We start from the raw sequence: 23,035 nt of genomic DNA on the forward strand, positions 1-23,035 counted from the left end.
CATTTACATTTTCCTTTTTCTAACCTCCTTGTATGTTTTCTCATTCCATTCCCAAAAAAGTGGAATCTTCATGCAGATTTTAAGGCTTGCAGATAAGTAAAAAATTATATTTTGGTCTTTAATTTCATTTGTTAGCTTGTAAATGTCTCTTTACTTGTAAATTGTAAAGAGAAAATGTACCCAGGTGAAGGCACCGTAACAATATAAATAAATCTATTTTACTCTGCTCTGTGTCTGTCTGTCTGTCTCCTCTCATTGTTCGTCTGTCTGTGATCTGCACTGATGTGTCTCTGTCAGGGGAGACGTTGGCAGCATGTCGACAGCGAGGGAGAATAAGCAGGTCATTTTCCGGATCCTATCTGACAGCCCACAGAAGGCCTGTCCGTCTCAAAGTTCAGCACAGCAGCCGCCGCCGCCGCTCCCCCACTCAGCGCTGCCGGATAATGTGACAAGACAGTGATGAGCTGCGATGGCGGTCGAGACTGGCTGACTTTTACGTCGGACGGCTGATAAAAGGGACAAAAACACACACTGAGCGCTATCTGTTTTGGTTGCACAAGGCTTCGTGTGCCAGCCGTCTCTGATATGGGTCTGTGTGTGACAGAAAGAGTTAGTGTTAAACAAACAGGCTGGCATTAAAATACACAGCAAAGCTTCAAATAATCAATTACGTGACATTTTGGTTTAATTCGGCTGTCTGAGCTGTTTTCGAGGAGATTACGATCACTTCGAAGGAGCGAAAGCCACATTTTAACTGGCCTGCAGCATAAAAAGACCACAACTGCAGGGGGTGACTGATCAATACCAATAACTTGATGATTACCAGGCTTGATGCTGTAGTTTTTTGGCTTTTAAAGAAATTTTCTTTGAACCGTCTTTCTTTTTTGGAGCAAAAACGCTCCTGTTCCAGTTTTTTATGTACCTGGCATGAACGTGTGTTCATTATCCTGCGTCATTTGTTTTCTCAAGGTCATGAAAGTTTGTAATTTTGCTTTTACACAAAGTCACAATCGTTAGTACAAATCGAATAAAAAGGTTTCTCTACTACTGACAGGACACAACCTGCTTTTCACTCTGAATGTTTATTGATGTTCATTTACATCAGTAAAGCAGTGAAACAGGTTAGTCTTTGTTTAATCACCTAATAAGCAACAGACAAGATGGTGGTTTTCTACGTTCAGTGTAACTCAAACTTTTCATTATGCATGAATGCATGTGCATAATTTATGCGGTCAAACAAATTACAAGTCGGTGCTTATGAGATCTTGGAGGTGTAAATCTGAAAGCTGAACGCAGTAATAAAGTCCGATCTGTCGCCTCTGTGGTAAAGATCAAACTCAAGCTGGTTAACTTAAACCTTAAACTTGAAGTGGTCTGGTTAAAACAAACCCTGGTTTGCTTCGCCTGGTTTCTACAGTGCGTTCGGGCTGGTGAGAAAGCTTTCAACTGAGCCTAATGCAGACCAAACAGAGCAAGACCACCTGGAAAGGAGGATCTCGGTCGGCTTCTGAGCAGATTCTGGTTCGTTTTGTCTGATTTTGAACTAAAGCGAATATTAAATTCACCTGCTGATGGTGACCTGCTCAGGAGGAGCTCTTACAATCGATCTGCATAAGCCTTGTATTCATTTATGTAACTCATTTGGTACCCATGGTAACACGTACGTGCGTCAGCATGTGAGTGGTGGGATTTTCCCCGATCAATCAGTCAACAGCAGCGAAAACTGCCGTCGGAACATTTTCAGTCTCGTAATACGAAACATGCTCATAATCAGTGAGCTTTCTGAGGGACCAGACAGCTTGAAAATACACGAGAAGAATGAAAGTGCAGCCCGACCTGCCGTCTGTCATCAGACTCTCCTGACGCTGCTGGATAACAGTCGCCAAAAGTGAGTTGCCTCTCACTCTGTATGACTTCATCCTCACTCCTCTTGGTTGGTTTGTAAATGTCAGTGTGAACATTAACTGAACCAGAACTAAAAGGCAGCATGGTTTCATTTTTTCCATCAGTCCAGACCAAACGAACCAGACTGCAGGTGTGAAAGCAGCCTAAAACTACATGAAGGAAAGATTGCCATCATGGTTTAAAAAAAGAAAGAAGAGAAAGAAGCAAACCACATCTTCTGGTGTCAAATTCTTAGTTTGTAGCCCGAGCATCCTCCCAGACCGCCTCGCAAAAGAGTGTATAGAGACAACAGTCTCCAATATAAACACAGGTCGGGTTGAGGCGCATCAACAAATGGGCAACGGTGTCATTTTTGTGATGAGTGCAGTCTCATTTTGATGAGCCGTGACAGACTCCAGCTCGACTTGTTAGCACAGAAACAACTTCAGGGTTAGAGTTAGGGCTGCGTGGTCAAGCAGCCAGATGATTTACTATTACATTTTACTGTTGTCCATTGATATTCAGAGTAGCCTTTGTTGTCTCCCTAACCCTAACCCTACTCTAACCCTAACCCTGACCCTGACTTTGCCTGAACCCTAACCCTGCGTTTTAACCCAAACCTAACCTGAACGTAAGTTTTCACAGACAAATTTAATGATTTACGTTATGGGGAGTTGTATTTTGTCCCATAAGTAAGACATGCCCCCACAACATGGGTAATGCATGTCCCCACACATGGACACATGCTGTCTGATCAGGTTTTGTTGAAATTTAACAGACATGTTACCAAACCGTGGTGTGATGCCATAACAGATAATAGATTCAATGACTGCCCTGTAAAACATTAACATAATGCTGATTTCCTCTCCACGGACCCCGAGCCTTTGCAGGAAATGCAGACACTGACTAATTCATGAACATACTCCACTTAATGGGCCCATTGTAACTGAGAATCAAAGTGAATGCCTGAGTTCTTGTGTGTTGTTACCTGCTCAACTCTCTCCCCACTGATTAAAACTGGACTGTGATCATCATTTCTTTAGTTCTACGGATGTTTAACATCAGGTAACCTCTTCTATCTCTGAGATGCAGATCAGTGTTTGAATGTGTCGTCAGTAAACTGAGTTTGGTTGAATCGTCAGAAAACCTGGTGAGGTAGTTGTTTGTTTATGGTTTCTGCGGTTGTTTGTGTATACTGTGAAAAGAAAGGGGGAGTTTACTCCGCCTTGAGGAGCTCCACTACTTAAAACCTGTAACTCAGAGACAGTTGAGTTTGATTTTGACCACAACAGCTGCAGCTTGAGCAGCGACAACTGTGGATATAAGATGAGACAAAATATAAGGCACACTTAAATAAACATGCACTTGAGTTTAAAATGAATTTAATTTGGATTTTATGTCCGCGCACAAAAATACGCTTCCTTTTCTGCTGCAGCACAGTTTACAGAAGACAATGTGATCTTGCCGCACAGTTCAGAATGTGCTTCAGGTAATGGAAACAGAAGAGAAAATTGGAAGGGGAGTGCAAATCAGCTGCTGATTTAATGGCATTTTAAAAATCACATTTTTTTGGATGCTTCATAATGATCTCTTGCAAAGAGCCGCCGGGCAGCACAGACCTGTGTAACACGCCTGCATCACAATCTGCTATATACAATGTGAGCTGCATTTGAAATATGTGCATGACTGAGGCATGTGGTGTTTACACTGGCTGCTCTCTTCACATGCTCCAGAGGTACTGAGGAGCCTATTCTGTAATGGAAACAAGACATTTAACATATACACTCATATCTATCAAACCACATATAGAAAGAGAGAATGTACTGGTCAGTGAGGGCTCCACTGGTGAGGTCTAAATGCTCTATTCACAGCCGCCAGCCTCGCTTACTATTAACTAAAGTGGGATGAATGACCTGTCAAATGTAATCCTCCTCCCTATGTGTCTCCCAATTACCTCCACTGCCTGACCCAGTCCGTTAGTTCATCATCAGCCGATGTTGTAGATTGTTGCCACCAGGGAAGGACTTCAGGAATTAGCAAGTCAAATCCAAAAGGGGGGTTTCATTGGCTTATAATGAGCAAGAGCAGGTTTCCAGGTGTTCATGCAAAAACACTGAATCTTATCATACAGGGGGAAGGTGAGCAGGGCGGTGAATTTATTGGGTATAAAACCTCACAAGTCATGCTGTGAAGCTTCAAAGGTAAAAAATCCAGCGCTGAAGCAGTGATATATTCAGTCTGGGATCACAGTAACAGTTAATAATAGATCACCGTGTTCACCGTTTTGCCTCGTCTAGGAAAAAAAAGTTCTCATTCTGTGGTCAAGTTAGCAATAATAAATATACAACATCCATTTAGACTTTCAAAATAAAGCTTGCTGGGAAACTCTTTAGGTAACGGTCGCAGTTTGGTTAGTTTTAGACACCAGAAGTCATAGTTCAACTTAAAGTCACTGCTTCCTTAAAACAATTAGCACTGACTTTTGGTCTCACATGGGAAACAAACCCCAGTCTCCTTTGCTACACCATCCACACTTTATTGTATTTGTCCTCTGCTGCATCATTATCGCCCCCTGCTGGTCCTGCACCTTCACACGCACCTGTCACCTTGTCATTTTCATGACAAAACATGACACTGTCACACTATCCTCTAATGGATCTCAGGGTTTATCACATGCTTTGGCATGAAGCTGGGCAGGAACATTAGTCTGTGGAACCCCAATACAGCCAAAATGCAGTAAAAGGTCATCAGACATGTCCAAACTATAATAATATAAAGAATATAAAGAAAGTTACAGCTGTCGTCTCACATCCAATCGCCACTCTCAACACCTATAGACACGTCTATCTAATTATACATATAATGATTCAATGTAATGCCTGTGGTGAGGAAAAGGAAATGTATAGGATAATATTAAGCCTATATTGCAAATATTTTGCAATTATGTGCGGTATAATGGGTGTAATGAATGGACACACACACATAAGGAAAGCAAAGACTGATAGATTGGGAGGAAAATTCACGCTGTGCTTTGAATGAAATTCACAAATCTGCTTTCTGTCATCAGACCCTTCTTTCATATTCGGCTGGTTTTAACTGAGTTACTAAAGATCCATTTGATTCTCCTCAAACTTTGCAGAAGAAGTCTGTTTCCACTTGATGATAACTCTTGTTTATCTGCTTTCTCCGTGTGGAGGCGTCTCAGACTGAAAGAGCTCTTAAACACTCAAACACGCTTTGTGCTAACATGTAGTTTTTCTGTCCAGCGAGTTCACACAGAATCATTTTCAGCTATGAACTGTTCATTTCACGTATTCCTATGAAGACGGCTCCTTTTTCTTAAAAGCCAGGGTTGCTTTGTGATGGTAATTAAGTAATGAAATGGCACAATGAAGGTGAAGAGACACAGAAGTGAAAAGAAAGGTGCTGTATGGGCCAAATGGATGCGTTTTATAGCGAGGAAGGTCGAGCATTGCACTCTATTTTCTTTCACGTCTTTCTTTGTCTTTATGTCTTCTGAATATGTTGTCCACCCTCCAACACTCCACCTTCCTGCTGCTCCAGACATCACTTCTTGTTTGTCTCTGTTCGATTTCTTGCTCCATCTTTCTGCAACCCTGACCCCTTTTTTCTGCGCTCCCTTCCTTCCTCCCTCTGCTCTCTTTGCACTTTGTTTTTCACCAGGTATGAATGTTCCCTCCGGACCTTCCCATTGCTCTTCACCGCTGACCTCTTTCACACCACTGGACCCCATCAGGATGAAATATTGAACTGGGAAGGCTCCCTCAAGGCATTTGGCAGGCTCGCAGTCTGTCCCCGAAAGGGAGATGAAAGATAAAAATGTAACACCGTAACCCCCCTCTGCACCAGGTCCTCCCATAACCTTAAAGCATTACACTCATTTCAGCACCAGCACAGTGCTCCAACTGTCAGCTGTTATGGTGCTATGCTTCCATGAAGACTATTTAAAGTCTGGTGGGCTTTTCTCTGTGGACAGGTGATGTAAAGTGACCTAATCTATCCATCTTGCCCATCCAGTGAATCAAAACTTTAACATATCTGTATATAATGCAGAATCTGGGGGCAAGGGACAAGATTTTGGTACGAGAAGCTTTCTGGTCTCCATTTGTAGTCTGAGCAGTAGTATCATAACTGATTGATCAGTCACGTTTGAGTGGCCGTTGTTTAAAAAGAGGAGGAAGGCATTGGCAGAGACACAGTCTCTGAACCCGTCGTCTGATGGTGATTTAGCTTTTTATTGGCTTTTTAAAAAAATATCTGCTTTCATATGCAGACATCTGTTTATAGAGATTAGCTAAAATGTCGAGTTGTTCACTGAAAGTCAAGTTGCTGATCAGACTGCAGACTGACGAACGGAGGAGGAGGTCTTGGTCCAGATATCTGGTGTCCAGATATCTGCTGCACACAATGGAAGCCGTAAAACACTGGCCGTGGCCTCAGAGGCTAAATCGTCTCAGATGATGATTTTTACTCTTAAATTATTGTTATTTTCATTTACCATTTGCACATTAACATTAGCCTTGGTACATATGATTCTTATGTCTTTGTTATCTTTAAAGTAGTTTGTTGTTTTTTTTACCTTTTTAAGTATTGTTCCCTCTTTCTAACTGTGTGTGAAGCCACTTGTACTGCAACAAAGCAATTTCCCTGTGAGGATCAAACTGTTTTTTTAACCAACAACTGATTTTTTTCTTTTCTTTGTTCTTGTTTTTTGTCTAACACATGAAAATACTAAAACCTGGTGTTCAGTTTTTTCATGAGGTTTTTGGGTAGCGACTGATCGTCGAGGTGCGAATCTTTGGCAATGTTTAACTTTGTGTTGTGTTTTACTGTTGCATTGCTCAGTAATATGTTTAAAATATATTACAGTTTATACATTTTTCAGATAGAAAATGTCATGCTCCCACACACTTTGTATCAGTGCTCTGGAGTCGGCCTGTCGCTTTGATCCAGACTTCCTAACCCTGACCCCCATCTCAGCAGCTATTGACATTGACAGGTCAGACGAATCCTGATGCCTTTGGTGCTTTTGACTTCTTGTCTTATTTCTACTTTTTTTTTTTTCTTACAAAGTTTTGATCAAGCAGTGACCTTCATGAAGACCAGTCATATTTTATACATCAGTGAACTGAAGACATACATACATACAGCGCTGTGCTGACCTCCAAGACCTCCAAATCCAAAATGCATCAAAATGCTTCACGGCCTCATTGAAGATGAGCTGTTAAATACATTTCTCCTATTTCAAAGAACTGTGGCTTTCTGCCTATTGAAAACGAACACACCTGTGTCGTCTGTAAATGTGTACATTCAGTAGTGTTGACACTGCAGACAGACAACAGTAAAACTGAGAAGGTGTTCACACTGAGCATCGCTGAGACTGTAGCTGTACAGAAAAGAAAAGAGCGCCACCTACAGAAAGCCAAACTCCAAGGAGAAGTCCCGTCCACATGTTTTGATTGACAGGCCATTTCGCGTAGATGCAGTGACAAAGTAATGCTAAAGCTGCCATCGAAAAACAAAGAGCACTGAAAAGACACCCTCATGGAGCTAAAATACGTTCATTTTGGACGAGGAATGCTTTGCTTTCGATAAGGTACATGTGCTTAAAAAAATCTGCTTTTAGCATAGACCGTAATAAGCTCTGGAGAAGTGCAATGTCAGGACATTGAGAGTCTTTTTGCATGTAAATGACCGTCCGTGTAGAGAAACTCAAGCGGATGGAGTTCGATCGTGTTTTTGCTAAATTCCCTCACAGGCTAATTTCTAATCCATCATTCTATCAAACTGCTTCAGCTACACCCTCAGGGTGGAGGGGAGTGTCTCACTCATGACACGGTTCAATAAAAACTAAGATTAAACGATTTATCTTCTCATAATATTCCACCATGAATATCAAGCAAGGCTGATACCCTGGTAATGAGAGAGGAGCCCGAGGAGTGTGGCCATCTATTGGATTTCCAAAATCAATGCCCTCAGATAGAAAAATGCATGAGCCACCTGAAACACTGAATCTTAACAATGCAACTTACGCGTCGCACTCCCTGCAACTTTCCACTCAGGCCCCGCGGGGCATCAAGTTTCTAATCCTGCTTTCACTGATGTTGGTATTCTTCAGCTTCCCTCAATGCATGGAAAGTTTGCTGAGCAAGCACGCTCTTTATCAACACCCCCTGCTCCTCATTTATTCAATTCTACATATTTATGCACATTATCTACCACAGTGACGCCTTGTACTGCTGAGTATTGAGGACTTGCACTCATGAGCTGCATTTGGGGGGCCTCTCTTGTGGTTTTGTGTTCTCTTCAACTGCAACACAACAACACTCAGATTTGACTCTCAGCCCAGTTTCTTCAGCTCCAAGGCGACTGCCCCCTTCTTATAGGGGCTTTGCGCCATTAATGATTTATGGTTGACCCTTGCTTGAGTTCTCTTTGCACACAGGGGACACATTAATGTCCGCTCGTGAAGAGAAAAACACTGATCTCGAGAGAAACGCATATGAGAAATGAGGGGAAGTACCGCCGTAACAAACAGGGTGTGTCCGAAGACCTCGTACCACTGGCATGCAGCTGTGCCAGGCCTCGTCAAAGTGATGATTTAGTCCCGGGAGTCTGTCGCTCTCATAAATCCACAGGTCAACCTTGTCTACAAAAAGATGCTGTTGAGTTCTCCTTCTGGGACTGGTGTGCTTTTCAATATGGGAACAATGGTGTTGCAGGTGCAAACTGCTTGCACTCGTGCTCCAGCTGTTTCTGCTTTGACGGTGAAACATGGTAAGCACGAGGCCAACCCTAATGCACGCACACCCAGCGGAGGAGATTACTGAGGGACGGAGGTTCGGGTCTGGGAAACAGCTGTTTTTAAAGGTAATGGTACTTGGTTTACCAGTTATCTTATGTTTGCATTGTGCCGATTGTTATAGCTTCACTGACATAAACACTCTTAGAGGCAGAGACAGTCTCCGGTTGAGTTAAACCTCAATGGGAAAAGACAAACCACAACTTTTCTGGCTAAGTAACATCAGATGCAGGCCTCCGGTGAGACAGGCTGTTAACGTGAGAGCGAAGGAAGATAATACTCTGAAGCCAGTGCTCCTCTTATAAACTAACTAAATTGAATCTGGCTGCGTAGCGTCATCGAATGAACTTCCAAATGTAACCCAGCCGTACTATCCATTGTCAGCCATGACAAAGCTCCCATTAAGTGGCTTGTGATGCTTTTAAGGAAAGCAATGTTGACTTTTTATGACTTGCGAGGCCTGAGTAGCTAAAACTACCAAACCTCACATTAAAATCAAGCCTGTTTGTGTTTAGTGTAACCTGATGCAGACTAGACTGGAGTGCATAATGTGAAGTCATATAATCTAACTTCTATTTTAATTTGCATCCTCACAGCTGGAAGGGGGGGTCCACCCTGATGTACAACAATGGGACCAAGCTTTGTTAGCATCCTGGTAGGAGGTATGCAGGCTTTTTCCAGAGCTTGTTTGCCAGCAGGTCAGATTTAAATGAACTTGTGGGACAATGCGGTGACAGTCTTGATGAGTCTCACACTTTGTACATGTCTTCCAGGTCCAGTGCTTCTACTATTGTTTACAAAAGTCCCTTTCTGAAGCAAAACAATGTAAATCTGAAGCACACTCACGCTGTTTTACTGCTACATACCTTCTTAAATTATCAAATTGAATAGTATGCCATGTTTTCAGATGACCAGATGGGCAGTTAATGCTGACATATTTTTGTTATCGCCTCAAAGAACCCCAAGCACATGGCAACGCAAATAAGCAAAAACAGATGGTTCTGTCTTTCATTTCTCTCCTCCATCCAAGCCTCTGATGTGCAGAGAGCGTGCACTGAAGCACAGGAGGGAAACAAAAACACGTCCTTCGACTCAGATCCCCGTGTTCGTCAGTGACACTTCACAGGACTTTAACACCCAGAGAAGCTTTGAGCGTTAACCTGACTATGGTAGGCGCGGAGGGGACGCTGGACAGCAGCATTAGCTCGCATTCGCCTGGGAAGCTGGCACTAAGCACCTCCATAAAAAATCATCTTGAGCTCCTCGCTATTATCTATGCATTCCACCGAGAGAGCAGTGAGCTGGCAGACATCCAGACAGAGTGAAATATTATCGTGGGAGAACACATCAAGACGAGCTCCGCCAACATAAAACTTCCACTCAGTTCAGGGGGTTAAAAAGCCCCAGAGCACGAGCTAAATGATAAGGGCCGCTGCACCACACATTAGACAGATATGCACTCCACTCCACTCCAGCAGGTGTGACTCGCTGGAAGGAAGGCGGCTGGCACCGTGGTGGTCCCGCTCGCTCTCCGGCTTTGATCATTCCTCGCCTTTTGTGGGCTTGCATGCTTCCCCCGGGAATACAATTTATAGAGTCCATTAGATGTTTATAGGACATGTGTAAATCAAATGAGAGTCTGCAAAGCAGCCCTGACTCACCCTTTGTTCTTTTCATTATATCACAAACAGAGCACGCTTTGAGCAATCATTTGTCATTTGAAAGTCAACAATAAAAAACAAAACAGAGAGGATGAGGCTGAGGAGTGGGAGGAGCTGCTGGTCCTGGAAGAATTTATCACCACCACAAATCCTCTTTCTGAAGATGTTCTTTAAGTGATATCCTCGGTTTTCCAAAACAGAAAAGGCACCTCCCAAACGATCGAACAATATGTGGGTTTAGAGATTAGATTAGATCAGACTTTATTGTCAGGAATATATAAACATCTCTGGAATGATGTTATTGCCACCACTTTTAATTCATTCAACCTTTAAGCACATTTTTTGGTCATGACAAGCTGTAAACAAAACACTAACATGTCAATACCCTATAAAGTTGTTATGGCTAACGTGTCAGCAAACAGCTTATTTACACATCCAGCAGACTCATAGCAACATTAGCATTAGCAGTCGAACTATCTGGTTGTTTAGCTGCTAAATGCTCCAGTGTTCACCAGCTGGTCGCTAACGTTGCCCGTGTGATGTCTGGTGTTTGGTAGTTAGCGTAAAGTTTGTTTATCAGAGCTTTTCTTTCCCTTGAAAACGGACTTTTTGTTGACAAGAGTGAACCAAAACTGTAAAACCAAAACAACGAGCTGAAAGATGCTAAAATGCTTCGCATAGCTCTCTGTCAGTTCATCACCACAAGCGACACCTTTCAGTCTTTTGCTCTATTGTTAATATGATTATATTGATCAGGTTTTGGGGCTGCACAGTGGCGCAGCAGGTAGTGCGCGTGCCTCACAGCAAGAAGGTTGCTGGTTTGATCCCCGGGTCAGGCGGGGCCTTTCTGTGTGAAGTTTGCATGTTCTTCCCGTGCATGCGTGGGTTCTCTCCGGGCACTCCGGCTTCCTCCCACAGACCAAAAACATACTCATTAGGTTAATTGATGACTCTAAATTGTCCGTAGGTGTGAGTGTGAGTGTGAATGTTTGTTTGTCCTTGAATGTGGCCCTGCAATCGGCTGGCGACCGGTTCAGGGTGTACCCCGCCTCTCGCCCACTGTAGCTGGGATAGGCTCCAGCCCCCCGCAACCCCCGAAAGGGATAGGCGGTATAGATAATGGATGGATGGATGGATGATCAGGTTTTGTGCCTTCTTTACATACAACACTGACGAGCCTCAGATTCTGTTTCTATGGAGAAAACATGGCCTGTGCTTCAAATTAGAGGTTTAGCAAATCCAGATCGCTTTGTCATTACCAACTGGAGACAAAACACAGTTCATGCTCGACACGCACAAGGTGTGTGTCTGCTTTGTTTCATAGTGGCTTGAAATCTTTTGTTTATACTTCAATTAACCTGTAAATGGTTCGAGTCAAAAAAACACCCAGAGACCGTCTTTGTCGGATAATGGTTTACAGCTTCATCTGAGTAAGAAAAAAGGCAGCGATTCACTTTTTAAACTGTAACACCAGTTCAGGAAAAATCCTCAAATGTCACGCTGAAAGCTTTTTATTGTGTGTTTTCTGCCACCGACTGATCGTTTTAACCCTTCAGACTACAGGAGGGTTAATCTCACCGACAAGCGGCGGAGAAAGCCATCACTGAGCAACAACAACGCCAGGCCGACATGAATCAGAAACAAATCAGAGATGTAAGCCAGTGATTCACAGGTCAGGCTAGCTCCGACTGTCACTCACATAACAATGTGCAAAAACTAAATGGTTTTTGTACGTCCAGAACCTTGAACGCACAAAAGAACTCCACCGACTGCATTATGTGCTCTGTCGAAAAGCACATTTCCATTACAGCCACTGATGCTAACATTGACTTAGCGAGGGCGAGCACACACACTGCGATGCTGTCGCGAGTGCAGACTGAGGCCGGCGTGTCAGCGCTGCTGCGGGACTACAAAGCAATTTCCCAGCGTGCAGATCTGCGCACAGAATCGATAAATCACATTCCTGATTACTCTGCAGGGGGAAATGGAGTTTGTATTGTTTCTCAAAGACAAATGTAGGCTCCAGGCAAGACAGATCTTATTTTTAGGGCCAAAGAAAGACAACCCACACACACACATACACACTTCCTCCGCACAGCCTCGCACTCTGTTAAACTGAAAACTACGTTTCCCTCCTTTCACTTTTCTCTTTCATTACACTCCAAAACTGACTCGTTCCTGTCGAGCTCTCCCTCCTTTTCTCCCCTTTTCCACTCCGGTTTGCTCCATTTCTTTCAAGGTGGCAATTTCAATAACTCCCCCACGATTGAATCAATTGAAAGTTGCAGAGCAATCCCAAAAGTTCTCCAGAGCTCTCTTCTTGTTTCTTGCACCGTGAACCGGGCGCTTCGCCGCAGCTCCTCAGCGAAGGCAACGCATCCCGACACGCTCAGGTTAACGAATGCAGAGCATCCTGATTGTATGATTTCACATGACTTAAAGGATTCATTTGCTCCTGAAATGCTTGAGAAATCTTGGACTCTTTCACCCAACAGCAACAAGAGGACACAACCAATCGTGACACATTCGTCATTGTTTTCCTTCCAGCAGCTCTGAATCCAAATTCTGTCCCCGGAGTGAAACAAACCAAATGCTGAATCTCTTCCTTGATGATGAGAATGTTATTTTGGACCAAAGTCGGGTTGCACAAGATAGATTTTCATTAATTTCCTCCAGATGTGTGAGTGGCAGGAGAAGAATTTTAATCTCCTCGACCCCTGACTCCGAGGGGTCTGACAAGGCTGGAAACAGACTTTAAATTCTCCGTAGTGGAATTTTATGACGCAGTTTTGATTTATTGGTCATAATACTGCAAATCATCCAGAAATTCAACTGAATAGATTAAAGTAATGTTTGTTCCAAAGCCTGGAAGGTGTCATGGAGGGAAAAAACAAAACAAATTAGCTGGTGCAAACTGAATGTGAATTTAAAAATGTGGAGCTGCTTGGGTTCAGTGTGTTTAGTTTGGATTTTTTGTGTTGATATCTTTGATAGTAAACATATGTCAGACTCTTAATATGATTTAACTTCTGCACACCGATTAATAATTTAAGAGCGCTGTCAAGTTTTGGCTAATCCAGCTAATTAAATACAGCAAAAAAAAAAGGAAAACCAAGATGCTTCATCGTGTGACTGCAAAAACTATAAATCCACTTTTACCACAGAGTCAATTCTGTTTATTGATGTGCACCGTTGCCTGAGGTATCGGGGTAATAACATCAGTAGAAATAGCACCGCGAAAAAGGCAATGTGATGGCAACCAAATTATATTTATTAACATAACGAGGAAATGCTGTTCATTAATGACCTGGCAAGTCAATTTCAATTGTTTTCCACCTAAAAAGGAAATCTTGCAATGCACTATCCACTCGATAGATAGATAGATAGATAGATAGATAGATAGATAGATAGATAGATAGATAGATAGATAGATAGATAGATAGATAGATAGATAGATAGATAGCAGTATTAAATTAAAAAAAAGCAGAAAACACATTACTCAAAAACCATGAAGCCAATAAAACAACACCTGTGCAGAAACACGAGCGTCTGGAATAACACGTCAATAAAGCCAGACTCGAATCAATCAGCGGGCCGGGCGTTGTTCAGAGTGCAGAAACAGAAGAACCTCATAAAGCGCTCCGCACCTGGCATTGAAAACATTACCACAAGACAACATGTTCCCCCCATCCTCTTCTCCACCCTGCCCTGAGCGCTGAGCTACATCAGCTTGTTTGTCTGAAGGCTCCTCGCAGGCTGGAGCCCCCTGGAAGACCCTCTTACCCCCCGTGTGTCCGAGCACATGTAGCGACATGCATGAAGCCTTTTCTTCTCGTGTCTTCTAGCCACATTTTTCTGTTGGATGTCCTCGTGTAAAGGGGCCCACCGGGGAAAAAGGAAACAAAGCGAGAGAGGGAGAGAGAAATGTAGCCGGATAACAACCGTCTTTTCCTTCCCTCCGGCTCAGGACTTCCTGATTGTGTCAGTCACTCAGCACAGAACAAGATTGTGCAAAGGCTCAACAAGAGACTTTGGAATTAGTCCCATTTCATGCAGGTGTGGACACGCTTTCACTCTTTTCTATTTTCTTTTGCGCCGCGTATGAAAAATACCTCCAATAATGTGAATGTTCCCTGGATGAAGTGTGTGTTCGCCGCTGCGGCGCGTTAATGGAAGAGCTGTCATCATCGTCTATAGGATCATTTGGCATTTTTCTGAAAAAGGGAGCGTAAACGTTTATTGAGCCCCGGAGGCGCCTAAGCAAATCTGACCTCATCTCAGCAGACATAAAGTTTGTGCTTTCAGTGGGAGTTCAGATGGAAACGAGCTTCAGCTTGATTTGTAAATCATAAAATCTGCAGCTCTGAATCGGACAGCTGTTTGGTTTCTGTGCACAATTATAATCAGAGATCTGCATCTTCTAATCAAATGCTTGACTGACGCCATATCGGCCATATGTTGATATGCTGGAGGTGGAAAGTTACTTCTTAGCTAAAGATAAGAAAGTTGTTGATGTACTTTGCTTATGAATATATTTAAGTGTTTCCATTTGCGCAGCTTCATCCTGCTTTTTACTCCATACATCACATTTAAAATGACATAAACCCTCGAAATATCACTGACATCTTTATTTTTCAGTTTCTTTTTGTCCTTTCCTTTCCTACATTCTTCAGCCTGTCCTTCATTTCATCCTTTTCACCCCAAGTGAAGAATTATTCCACTTAAATAATACTTTCTGAAGAATGTACACACGCAAGTGTACGCAGGTAGTGCTTGAGTACCACACGAGTAATACTTGAGTGTACCTGAAGTGTAAATAGTACGCTAAACTGATTCATGAGTATTCAAAACACACATGCAGTACAATTGTATTATATCACCAATGTGTTGGAAATATACTTAAATATACTTCGAATGAAGTGAAATCAAAGTAGTAGTTAAGTACACTAACAGTGTATTACGAAGGACTTAGAAATAAACATACTTTTTAAAAGTACACTCAAGCACAATTTATAGTACACTTACAATAAAGTACACTTTTTGTTAGTACTTTGAAATACCACTTTAAATATTGTAGAATTAGCAAACTCTTTGTAGTGACTTCTATCTAGAGGGACACGTTTTACAGTATATGTCAAATATGCTTTCAATTAAAAAAAGTAAGTGTACTCGTACTGACTTTTATGCTTAAATTAAATTCCTAATGCACAGATTCTCCTCTTTGATTTCTTTCTTTCTTTCTTTCTTTCTTTCTTTCTTTCTTTCTTTCTTTCTTTCTTTCTTTCTTTCTTTCTTTCATTTCCTCACTGAGTACTTTCACCTCAGATGCTTCAGTGCAATTTTTTGCCAGTTTTTGTTTTGTTTTACTCGATCAACAATTTGAATTGAGGTCTTCTCCTCTGTGCCGCTGATTCCAGCTCTTGCAGCACTCTTAATATGATTTGTAAAACATCTTTTCCCACCCAGCGTGACAGCGGCTGTGACACAAAGACACCCGATCAGACCTACGAGCTGGCGAACCGGCTCCTTTGTTGCACCCTTGAAACCAAACTTACACTGGCTGAAAGTGCTGAAGAAGGGGGCTTGTGTAGGCAGAACAACAGACAGTAACTTGTGCTTGAACTCGGTTAGAAAGCTTCTGGTGTCAACTCCTGATTTCACAGCACATTCTGCTGGTGGCTGGGAGCTCGGAGGAGAGACCGAGCGACAAAAAGGGAAAAAGAAAGAGGCCGAGAGAGAAAAGGAAGGGTTGAAAGAGCGAGGATGGCGTGTCGGTGTGTGTCTGAGCGACAGAGAGCGAGAGGTGATTACTTTGTGTTAATCTAGTATCAGCTTTCCACCACTTGGAGGCTTCCCAGTGTATTACTCATTATCTGGAGACAAGTCTGTTAAATACAGATTAGACAGGGCGAGAAAAGAGGCGCAGTATTCCTGAACTTTCTCATGAAACTCTCCCCGTCTTCTCACGGGTTATCCGGACTTTTCTTTGGACTTTTTTTTCCCTAATTTGTGTCTTTTCTCTCACTCTGTGTCCATATTTCAACCCCTCTCACCACCACAGTTTAAACTTTAAGCCATCCCCGTCACTGAAAAGCAGACGCTGAAGTAAAAACCTTTCAGGCTTTTATCTGTCAGGTTTTTCTTTTCTCCAGCAGTCATCGTATTTTTTTGATGACCTTGATGATTTTGAGCTGAGCAAGGCCACATATTTCCTCATAATTACTTTCTACTTTCAAAAAGAAAATCAATAGATCCATACGACCGTGCACGAGTCCTGTACAGTAAGTGCACATCCAGTGAGTGCTCCATTTAAAAGGCAGCGCCTCGCCGATCGCAAATCCAATAAGGTCTTTGTAGCCACATGCTACATGCTGCATTTCAGGAGGCTGTTTACTCGACTTATCCACGCTGGAGAAATGGTCAGCTGAGGAAAAACAATCAGCTCTGAAGGAATAATGAAGTTTCCACATCAAAATAACAATAGATTAATAGTATTCCTATAACAGTTAAACATGCCAACCCACCGCACACAAAGCCAGAGACCAGGAGACAGACCAGCGAGGACGTTCACGTCTGAATTTACTGCATACAAAACTAATTTGTCTTCCCAATTACATTGTGATGGGAAACTTAATTGCCGCCCTCATTACGTTCACAGGTAATTTGTTTCCGAGCCTGAGAAAATGCTGCACTGTGAATCTGAACCACAAGCACGGAGGTGGTGGTGGGGGTGGGGGGGTGGGGGGGGGTGGTCTGATGGACTTTGAACCAGAGACCAGGAGGTCCACGTGAGGTTAGTTTCAGGCGGCAGAAGCACTAAGAAAAGATTTTTGGTGTATGTTAACAAAGTAGACCTGTGACTTTTTCTGTATTCTGTATGGAGTCAGTGTTTGGTTTGTCCACTCTGGGCTTCTGTAGAAACATGGCGGTGGAATATGGTGAACTTTCAGGTGATGACACACTAATGAAAAGATAACTAACAGTGTTTTATTCCATTTCTGCCAATAGATGTCTTAAATCCTGCACACTGGACCTATATTTACTTGCATATAAATATAATTCCTAGTAGACAGTGTTGACACCAGAAGCCACTGAAATGTAACCTCTGACGTGCTCATTCAAGCGGGGCGGGGGGCACGTGGCCCACCAGATTTTTAGATTTCATGACTGTTTTTTCTATAATATGCAGCTACGATGATTTAATGTTATAAGTCAAGCGTATTTGCTTTCAATCATGTCATCGTTCAGACCTCAGAGAGTCACCCCCTCTCCTGTGGCATTGGTTTCTTCCAAAAGCTGCAGGACGAAATGGGTTCACAACAAGGCTGCAGCTTGCATGGCGCCCCCCGTGTCACCTCCTGTTGTCACGTGAGTGGATTTTTATAGCCACGTATCACCATTTGTGATGCGAACGCATAATTAAAACTCTACCTCTGAACACATTTTCATTAGCAGCAAACGATTTGCCAGACATGAAGCATTATTTTAACTGCTCTCTCTTCATCGTTGACCACCTGCATGTTAAAAACTGTTTTTAAGGTAAATATTACTGATCCAGATCCTGCAGCTTTTCCCCCTCCTGCCTTCTGCTCTGCTGCAGCTTCATGCTCGCTCTCATCTGCCTTTTTTTCTAATGCGCTTAAACAAATTTCTGGTGTTACTGCAGAAGCGAACTGCCTCCTCACATACATCAGTTTGCCCCATTTTTCATTCACAGCAGTGAAACGGCTTCAAATGGAACTCAGTGTGGCCAACTATTGTGCGCGTGCTGTCGCTGTGTGGTAGCTCTCATTGACGTTGGCTTCATTTCGTAGTTATTCCGAGCGTGTCCGGCACTGACAAACAACAGCAATGATGGAAAGCTGTGACAGGCTTCAGAAAACACACAAACATAAATGAACAGAGGGAAGATTGGCTTTTCTTCTTTAACAATAGACCTGAGGAGGAACGTGAAGCTGGGGCGATTTCAATGTAAAAACTACTGTTAACTGACTGTGATCTACTAATAATGTTGAAGGAAGTTTCTTGGCACTGACTGGGGGAAAATTGGCTGAAATTGATTTAAACATAAGTAAATGCATTCTCCATAAACCTTGAATTGTTTGTTTCCTGTCCAGAAGCTGACTTGCTGTGTGCTGAATTTTTAGGTTACATCAGCTCTCAATTGGACATAGTTGATTAAACTGAAACAGCAATCCTCTATTTTCTCAATAATTTGCACCAAATTCAATCGTCCTCTCCAGGAAACGTCCTGAAAATTATGAGTAAATCATTTCAGAAATGACAGACCGGTAAAATAAAGCGTTAAAGCGTTATTATTTGCACTGCGTGGCAACATGTCTGCAGTTGAACTCTTGCTTCCTCCAGATGGTGCGCACCATATTGCACCCGGGAAGAGGTGACATACGTTAACACTATAATATTCCAAACTGCCATTAGTGCAAACATCTCTTGCAAACTTCTCACAAAAGATGCACTCAGAGGCTGTTAAAGTGAGATACTTAGGATGTCGATATTTCCTATGATTAACTATGTTTGTGTGCTTGAAAAATAAAAATAGATGTGAAAGTGAACAAGGAGAAAAGACCTGCTCTCACTTCCTAAAGTCAGAGCTGTCATTAAATCAGTAAGACAGAGATGAATATGCAAACTATCTGGAGAATAAGTGCACTCTCACAATAACCACATGTTTACCCTGAATGCCTCGCTGCAGAATTTCTATGGCTTCAGTAACAGAAATACACCCAAATGGTCAGAAATGAGTTTGCCCAGCTTCCATCTGGTAGCCGCTGAATGAAGGTTTGCATAATAAAACATACATTTCTCCCACAGAAAGATGCACTGCTCTTAAGTGGACTGTCGGCATCATTGAATTTATTCCTCCTTTGCTTTAAAGCTTTAAAAGCATCACTTTAATTAGATGTTTCACGGGTAACAATGAGGGAGCATTTTAGAAAAAAGACCAAATGAGGTTGAGGAAGGTCGGACCTCAAGGCGAATAGCTGCTTACTGTTTGTTGTTTGGAGTTATTTCAACAGCTTTGAATAAAAGACGTCTCCAAATGTGAACATTTTGGGATTATAAGAACCTTGGAAGCATCCATCAGAATGACCTTAGCGAGGGTCGTCTGAAAGCAGCGAGAGACTTACCGTGTTGAATCCTGGGAAGAGGCGGACGGCCGAGGCTGTATCCAATGGAAACGGGAGAAACTGCTTTATGCCCAGCGAGGTCTGGACGGCAGGCAGGGTGGGACGCACCAGGGCGGGCATGAGGCCATTCTGACATGTGTTACCTGCGGGAGGGAGAGCAAAGGCAACATGTTGAAGCGCAGACGGCAGCGGAGACACGAGCCCGAGCCAAAATCTTTACATCCAGGAGAAGCTGCCGTTTGTTTAGTCTGTGTGGAGCGGATCACAACGCCTCTGTGCTCCGTGTCACGTCTTATCGTTCTTACTCCGTTAGCTCCAGCGCTCACAGTTCCAGCTGATTTGATTTCAACCACTGCCAGGAATAAAAACAACTTCTCTAATTTTTTGGAGGGTGTTGTAACTCATCTGATTGCATGGAAATCCCCAAAATCTCCAATCTGGATGCTTTTAATGCTTCAACCCTGGAAAAACCTGGAATCTTGTACCTTTCGGGAGATTTTCCACCATTTCAAAGTAAAATCTTTTGTCAGCTTTTATTTTCGTCTGTTATTATTTCATTGTTAACTCCTCGTAACTGCGTTTTCTAGCTCAGATTTTGGGGATTTCCAGGCATTTGCAGCCAAAGTGTAATGTTTGTGACAGAACAGTCTCAACTCAAGGTCTGCTGACAGGCAGCTAGAAAAGGCTGCAAAAGGAAAGCAAAGCTTGAGTTTGTAACATATACTGAACTTTCAAACTCAAACAAATAATGTTTCGATTTTTCCATCATTTCATTACAATGACTGCCATTCTTTCATGTCATCTCTTTATATTTTATCAGAACTTAATTCTCTATCTACAGTTTTGGAGATATCGGTGATTTCACACTGAATGTGTTTCATCTGTGACCAACTAACAACGTAACTGGACCTCGACTTGAGATTACATTGTCACACATGTGAAACCCGAACTCAGGAATGAACTTAACACTCAAAGAACTACAACTACGATTCCAAAAAAAGTTGGGCGGCTGCGTGAAACATGCATAAAATCAAATTGCATCCATCTGTGTTTAAGCACAACAGTTTGACGAAGTGTCCTTGAGCTCATGTAATAACACCCTTCATCCAATCATGTGTTCACAAAGTGGTGAACCTCGGTCCACGACGGAGCCTTTCCGGGACGCCCCTTTCATACCCAATCATGACACTATCACCTGTTCCCGGTGAACCTGTTTACCTGTGGCATGTTCCAAACAGGTGTTTTTGTTTTTTTCTCAGTCTTTGAAATGTGTTGCTGCATCAGACTCAGAATAAGCAGATGTTTACAAAAATCAATGAAGCTGATGAGCTCACACTTTAAATATATTGTCTTTGTGTTGTGCTCAGTTGAGTTTATGCCAGCAGGGATTAGCAAATTAGCACATTCTGTTTTATTTATGTTTGACACAACGTCCAATTTTTTTTTGTAAAATAGATAAATAACTCCTGTTTGGTTAAAAAGAAGCACACTCCCGCATCTCCAGTTGTGCAACATGTGGCCTGCCAGGCATGTTAAGACACTGATATCAGTCCATTCTTCATAATGAGTGATTTTACTCTGTAAGTGCGCACTAGTGCATGTTTATTTTGTGTATCTGCTTATACTTATACTCATAAATTTTGCAAGACTTTCACTTGTGAGGGCATATTTATTTATTTTTTTACTTTCTGAGGTTACTACTTAGCAAAAGTATTTCAGCACTTCAACCACCACCACTGTGAGCTGGCTCAGAGATCATGTCTGCAGTAAATTAGCTGTTCGCTTGTGAATTAGAGCCTCTTCTTTTAATCACAATCAGACCCAAATGATGTACCGAGGAGCAGCCGTACATGTGGATGACCACTGCATGAAGCTGCGATGATGTTTATCTCCCCGAAACAGATGTTCCCATTCTGAAATTGTCCCGACAAATAGCTGATGTGGAACGACTGCAGCAGGCACAGCGTGTCTTATGAGATGATTCAATGGCAAGAGAGGCCTGGCCCACACATCTCTAGGAAAAACAAAAGTAAATACTTCACTTTTATTGTCATGTGAGCGCGCCACGCCAGCACAGCGCTTTACAAACCACCAATTGGAAACAGCACAGGGCTGATTTCAACACGGCTGGATGAAAGAAAAAAAAGAGAAAAAGCTGTCACAGCCTTCCAAAACATTAGGAATTAAAGAAGCCATTTCACAAAGCTGTAATGAGAAACAGAGGGACGACTTTTTTTATCGCTGCACATTTAACAACGGTGGAACTCTGGGCCAGCAGGGCTCTAAAGAGCTGGCAGATACAGTATCAAACCACCGTCTTGAGACAAATAAAGGTTTGCCACGTTTCAGTCCCCAGGCAGCAGTGAGGGGTAAATAAAAAGCAAAATCATAAAGACAAGAAGAGGGAAAAACCACAGACTGTCTCCTCTTCTTCCACTCTGTCTTCTGTCTTCTCCCTCCAGTCGCCGGAGCGCTGCCATCTGTTGGAAAAAGAACACATGCCGTCTCTCATGTGGAGGCACGTCCTCGTCCCAACTTCAGCAAAGCATGTCCTTCTGTAGGGATCATCGAACCGTGCCATCTCTCGACATGCCGGCCTGACGTCAGCCCGCAGGCACGCCTCACATCGCGCCCAGCCAAATCCACCATTCGCAGCCCCGACGTGCACGGTCACAACAGATCGCACTCAAACGCAGCAGGCCTGATGTGTGGGATCAGTCTGCAGCGAGGTGAAGGCTGACACACTCACATGTGGGTTTATTTGAGAGGGTCGTGTGCGCTGAGTGGTAGGAGATTGAATCTGAAATGTCACCACGGCTGAAGCCTGCGAGTTTCCTCCATCACACAGAGGTGATTAGTTCCACCACTGAACGAGGAATCAAAGTCTTAAAGTTCTCCTTTTGACACAGTCACAGCTGGAAGAAGAACTCGGCAAATACAATCATTTGAAAACACTCCATTACATCCAATCCTGCATTCCAACTTTTACTTTACTTTTAAGTACTTGGACCCATTTGTATGATCTGTGATGCTTTTTAACGTTGCATCCAGGCAAAGAGGAGCTCATTTTAACCAATTTTCATACTGTGCATAGTTTAAACCATAGTAACGCATAAAATTTTACATTGTGATCACATGTTTTGAATAAACAGCCTCTGTTGCGCTAAAATGTCAGCAGGCTAACCTGCACACGATGACAGCGCTAACATGCACAGTGTATATAATGTTTCTGCACAGACGGTTTTTATCTGCGGGTTTCAGCCGTCCGTCTCTCATCTGACGGAACAGATCCTTTCAGTTTTCATCAAGCTGTCTGCACAGGCTGCACGTGTAAACACGTCTCAGAGTGTATTTCCCTCAGTGACTGTGTGCGGAGCTCCTAATGCTGCAGCAGTGAGGGCGAGGAGTTCGTACTGTACCTGAACACTGTGTGCCACAGAGGAGCTACCGTATGTTAGCATCCGCTAATACGAGCTAAACACAATGATGGGAGCGATGGGAAAGTCAGTTTTGTTTAG

The 23,035-nt window shown here is 42.8% G+C and overlaps 1 protein-coding gene across 1 annotated transcript in view; it reads right to left on the reverse strand.

Annotated features, from left to right (window-relative positions):
* znf385d (zinc finger protein 385D) overlaps positions 1-23,035 on the reverse strand; it is a 71,304-nt gene that overhangs the window by 42,714 nt on the left and 5,555 nt on the right. Inside the window, exon 2 of the mRNA XM_070966278.1 lies at positions 19,518-19,660. Within this exon, the coding sequence (XP_070822379.1) occupies positions 19,518-19,660 (143 nt within the window). The remainder of the gene's footprint in view (positions 1-19,517; positions 19,661-23,035) is intronic.

This window comes from Chaetodon trifascialis, chromosome 7, assembly GCF_039877785.1.
Source record: "Chaetodon trifascialis isolate fChaTrf1 chromosome 7, fChaTrf1.hap1, whole genome shotgun sequence".
Lineage (NCBI taxonomy): Eukaryota > Metazoa > Chordata > Actinopteri > Chaetodontiformes > Chaetodontidae > Chaetodon > Chaetodon trifascialis.